Source organism: Anguilla rostrata, chromosome 4 (genome assembly GCF_018555375.3).
Source record: "Anguilla rostrata isolate EN2019 chromosome 4, ASM1855537v3, whole genome shotgun sequence".
Classification (NCBI taxonomy): Eukaryota; Metazoa; Chordata; class Actinopteri; order Anguilliformes; family Anguillidae; genus Anguilla; species Anguilla rostrata.
In genome coordinates this window covers 39780428-39785773 of record NC_057936.1, presented here as the reverse complement: position 1 = coordinate 39785773, position 5346 = coordinate 39780428, and the positions used below count along the sequence as shown (strand labels likewise).

Here is a 5346-nt window from a genome sequence, read left to right as displayed (position 1 = left end):
TCTAAATTAAGGTGAGAATTCTTCAGTCATCAATTGTAGAGGTCTTCCTTAGCCCACCAGGCCCTTTACGATTACTGAGCTCCCCAGTGCTATAGTTTCCTTTTAATGATGTTCCAAACAGTTGATTTTGGTAGGCCCATGTCTCTGAGTTTTCTTATTTCTCAGCCTTATAATGGCTATCTTCACTTTCATTGACAGTTCTCCTGTCCTTATGTTGTCAAATGTTAATAAAAGACTCCAAAGGCTATCAAAAGCCTAGAATCAAGACACAGAAAGCTTTCTTATATTTGCACTAAGGAAGCAATTGAACATACCTGACTAATCAGAAATGCCTGTAAATCCATTTGCCCCAAACATAATTATTGTGAAGCCCTGAATTGGTGGGAGGAGGGGGAGGGGGGGCTATATATAAAAAAGTGGTGTAAATTCTACATGGTGAACTGAAATGTAAAGATACCCTATAATAAAACGTGAGAATCTGCACTTAACCACATATGAATTGTGGAGTACAGAGCCAAACATTACTACTATATATATATCACTATATATAGGATAATACAGACACAGTGTGTATATGCAATATAGAAGCAATCAATTATTACAATTATGAACCTATTTCTCCACTCGTGGATATGTAAAAAACATACAAACTAAAATGTAAATGGGTCTAGAGCATATGCAAATATATATTTAGCCACACGCCTACAATAAAAAAACACTGCTATTGCAGTTTTTTGAGAAACATATCTTTAATAAAAGAAACAACATACTGAGCGTAACTGGGCTAGACATATTGCAATAAATAACGCCCTTCTTGGATGTAAAATTCAGAAAAAAAAGTTGAAGAGGAAACGTCTTTTGTAAGTGAGTCGCTCCAATAGACTGTCTCCTGTACGAAGCACTGGCACCACACCCACTAGAGCTATGTGTCAGTCATGGGTCAGACAGTGCTGATTATGGTAATTTTCCACACAGAGACACAAATACAAGCAAAGTCCTCCATGGTGGGAAGTTCCCAAATGTATCACTTAAATCAATTAAACTGCAGCTATTCAAACTGTACATATTTTATCATTTGCATTCACAATAACTGGTTTAAACATAAAATTATACATTCATAAAAAAACAAATATTTCCAATGGAAAGTTAACATTTATGACAAAAATATACATTTGTATCAAAATGCAACAGTCAGGAGAAAACTGAAGTTTTTGATAAGTTCCCTTTAAAATGTGCACCCCCCAATGCCATGTAGATACCAGTTCAATGGGCGGACCAAGATGCCGGTGTGAGTGATCACATAAAGTCTGTTGGGGGTGAATGTCAAATCAAACACCTTTTACCAGAAGTCTGACGTAGTTAAACAGATCTTCCAGAAAAGTGTGGAGGTGGGGGGATATAGTCTCTGCATTTCAGTTCGCTGTACATACCATTCATATGTACAATGGTTCTCCATAATTCCACAGGCTCCTGACCCATGAAGTTCATTTTCCCTTTGAATGGGAGGTGTTTAGGTTGACTCAACCCACCCCGCCCATCCAGCTCAGACGTGTGCACTCTTGGCGTGGTTGGCAGAGGAGGAGGAGGTGGGGGCGAAGTTGGCTCCACCCTGCTTGGAGTAGTAGAAGCGGTTCTCTGCATACTGGACAGGGCGGTCACTGGAGCAACAGCTGATCACCGAGCCCCCCAGCAGACAGAAGGCGGAGCCTACCCAGCCAGCGTACAGGGAGAAGCCAAAGGACATAAGGCCTTGCTCATGGTGCGCACCAATTGGGAACCACACGGTCGACACAATCCCACATAGAGCTAGGCAGAAGGGCACAGACAAAAAGGCATTACCAATCAATCCCTGAACTGCGGGCCATCTTAAAGTTTCACACATCACTGCCTCTCTGTCTTTTTTGGCTAACTTTCACTTTGCTTTAGCCATTATGGCCATGATTCAAACAAAATGTGTCCTTAATTTTGATTAACACTGAACTCCACAGTTTTTTGTGGCTTCTTCCCTGTAGTAGTCTGGGGAAAAATCTGTTTACATTGTGGGGAAATAGAACATTTCTGTATGCACTTGTAAGTCAACAATAAAATAAACATTGACTTAATCTAGGCCTGTGGTCCCTTGTGCTTGTCCCCCACCTACCCTTCTTACTGAGAAAGTTCCCTCTATTTTACTTAAAGATTTGATTACTGACAATCAACACAGTTGGTTTTCTGTCTGAAAGACTACAGCCTAAATGCAGTCAACATTTACCATGAACTTTGGCTTTAAAATAATATCAAACATCAGTATTTTTCTTAATGGACGGTTTTGCAAGTTCTGCAGCCACCAACATTAATTCAGCAGTCTGAATTTAAGAAAAATAAAGAAATACTCACATGTATTCCTAAGTCAAAAGACAAAGGACACATTTACGGTTTGCATAAATGCCACTTTACAGATGAAGTAACATTTTCATTTTGAGATGAGTTTAACAGTTAGCATCAATCATTCCCTCAGAGAAGGTGGTACAATAGTTCCAGTGTGGTAAAACTCAACGGCCCCTGGACTAATAAAAGTTTGAACCACACATTCACAGTATGCGCTATTCAGGTCCAGTGAAGTTTAACCTGATCATGCATTTATGATTAGGAAACCTCTCTCTTTATGAAACAGGATGTAGGAAGCCCGTGGCTCATTTGGGACTGAGTAACAGGTCATCGACTACAGTTCAAGGCTTAAGGTGGGGCAGTGATGAGAGAAGGCCTCCGGTAGGAGACAGCTGGGGTGGCAATTAGGAGGGTTAAAAAAAAAAAAAATAATTAAAAAAAAAAATATATATATATATATAATTAAAGCATATGCCTTCAAACTGGTATTATAGGTGTCTATGGCTTTTAAATCTACTGAGGATATTACAAAATATAAAAACAAAGGTGCTTTTTAATTGAATAGCTTAACTAAATTCCTATATATGTATATATAAAATGTACAAAATTATGCATGCATAGCTAAAGGCCGGGTAAGGATGAAAGCGACGCAAATATAAAGACATAACAAGCAGCATCCTGTAGTGAAAGGCGGGCTCACCCATTAGGAGAATCAATACCCCTCCCAGAACCGAACGCCTGTGCTTGGCGCTCTCGTGTTCATTTCCCAGGTTAATGCAGGGCATGGCCATCAGCACGAGCACCATGGCGGGCAGCCCGAGAATGGAAGCCGTGATCATCAGTGCGCGAGATGTCTGGATGTACGCTGCGAACAAAATCGGGTGCAAAAGGTTTTTTTCAACTGAACCCAGTTTTAATGAAAATCTCACAAAATTTATGGGTCCTATCTCATTTTTCAGAGTGAATATGAAGCTATAAGGGTTCACGGAAAAATGGGTGATCTATAAGAAAAGTTACCATTAGGCCTACTCGCAATTATCAACAGCAATTATATAAGAAAGGTTTCTGCAAACCCATGCTGTGATTTTTGTATTGCAAGTAGCCTAACCTCAAGTACACGCAGTACAAACACAAAAACCACAAAAGGTAAGCACCACAATAAAGGTTTGTGTACAAAAAAGTTCTAAACTATTTGCAAAGGAATACGTTTTTATGAGAGCTGGAATAAATAAACTTCCATCTCCCCTTAAATGCATGTAGGCTAAAGGAAGATGATTAGCTGAACTCGTTTCGAAATTAAGATTTTTCACCAAATGTATTAACAGCCCAATAACGGGGACAATGCTTTTTCTTTATCATTTATTTTAATTAAAATACTATTAAAAAAATAAAGTTTAATAAATTAGTCCACATTTAAAATTAGGCGAATGATATTTGCTTGCTCAGAACGCAATGCCCTCATTGAGATGAAAAGGTTAAAAGTAGGTTAAAATTCTTACCAGGTAAGGTGAGGATCTGATTTAAAGCAATGCAGTGATATAGGTCCGTAGAAATGACACAATCGGCCCATAAACCTTTGGCGCCCAATTCGTCCATCTTCTTGCAGGTGTGCATGCCATATTTACAGGTCACAACCCAGTCGTTGGTGGCAGTCGCGATAATTATTCCGACCCAGCCTATACAGCTCACAGTAAAACCGCTGAATTGCAGACAGCTTTGCGACATGTTGCTGCTGGACACTAAGGGGGTATACTGTAGTCAATACACTCGGTAGCCTAGGTGTTTTTTTTTTTTTTTTTTTTTTTGTTTTTTGTTCTTTTTTGGACAAATGCTGTGGAAAATGATGTCTGAAATCTCCAAATACAGATAGAGGAAATATTTCAGATACTGGTAATATTTAAATAAGTGGATATTGCGACGAAAAGCCTATAGTATCCTTCCAGAGTCCGTCCAAGTCAGGAATATACAACTGCAGTATTGGGTCGTGATAATTCCATTCGATGAAACCCGTGCAAAGACAAAAAGTTTTTCTTCTCTTGAAATATAATATCACGGCTTTTATACCCAACCGGAGACTCGACAAAGCCCCCAAAACTTTCTGCCAATAGGATTGAAGAGAGAAAGATGTTAACGGTTATGCCTTTCTCCCTCCGGTTTTTTAAATATATATATTTTTTGGTTTTCCATAGCCTACGTGTTTGTAATACAAATAAAAACCAGCAGGGCAAGTTCATATTTTAACTGTACTCCAAATTATTTAGACTCAAAACTGTATAGGCCTATTTTATTTCAATGTCATGTAGGCTAAACTCTAAAGCACAAGCATCATACTGTTTTCCCACTGGATTTTCTCAGTATTTCGTCTTGTTTTTTGCACAACAGCTTGAATTGATCAAAATCATTATTTTAGCAAAATAGCTCATCTGTTCCTCCCAATTCTGTCACTAGAATAACCAATAGTGAAATTTATTTAAAGATCCCGTGCTTTTCAGTGAAATAACATCTTGAGGAGTGGACTTCTACAGATGTTTTATCCATTCTTTAAGCACGGCTACCATCTAGCGGCTGAAGCCTATAGCCGCAGCCTGCGTCTGTGGCACTATCTGAAGTTACCGTTGCACATTTTATGAAGGCTTTTATAAGTGCTTTATTACGTATTTAAACTTAGACTACGGACTTGTGCCATGCTCGGAATGGCGCGATCAATTAGAAACACCTATTTATTTCAAATTGACATAAATTGTTTTCCTTCTCTTTCTATTCTATTTCGTTATTAGCTGATTGATTAAAGCACTTATACAGGACTCCTGTAACCCCCTGAGACCCGGCAGAAAATAAGTTAAAATAGCCATTTTTAAAAAATATAATACAAGACACGCTGAAGTGAAAATATTTTCAAAAATATTAGTTGCTTGAATTTTTATAAAATGTTCCTAGCAGTGTATGATTCAGCAGAGTGTATTGTTGTTGAAATTAAGA

At 38.4% G+C, this 5346-nt stretch overlaps 1 protein-coding gene across 1 annotated transcript; it reads right to left on the bottom strand.

Annotated features, from left to right (window-relative positions):
• Window positions 1-729: 729 nt before the first annotated feature.
• cldn11b (claudin 11b) lies at window positions 730-4410 on the bottom strand. The gene is made up of 3 exons (XM_064332619.1): window positions 3867-4410; window positions 3068-3232; window positions 730-1806 (listed from the first exon to the last, which is right to left on the bottom strand). Exons 1-3 carry the CDS (start codon window positions 4090-4092, stop codon window positions 1544-1546), a joined length of 654 nt encoding a protein of 217 aa, XP_064188689.1. The 5' UTR covers window positions 4093-4410; the 3' UTR covers window positions 730-1543.
• Between the last annotated feature and the right edge of the window lie 936 nt (window positions 4411-5346).

What these genes read in the sequence shown, in the direction of transcription:
- cldn11b (XM_064332619.1), bottom strand. Translation starts at nt 4,092, where the DNA reads ATGTCGCAAAGCTGTCTGCAATTCAGCGGTTTTACTGTGAGCTGTATA. An exon ending in TCAGATCCTCACCTTACCTG is followed by an intron (nt 3,233 to 3,866) that starts GTAAGAATTTTA and finishes TTTTGTTCGCAG; the next exon opens with CGTACATCCAGACATCTCGC. An exon ending in GGTATTGATTCTCCTAATGG is followed by an intron (nt 1,807 to 3,067) that starts GTGAGCCCGCCT and finishes CCTTCTGCCTAG; the next exon opens with CTCTATGTGGGATTGTGTCG.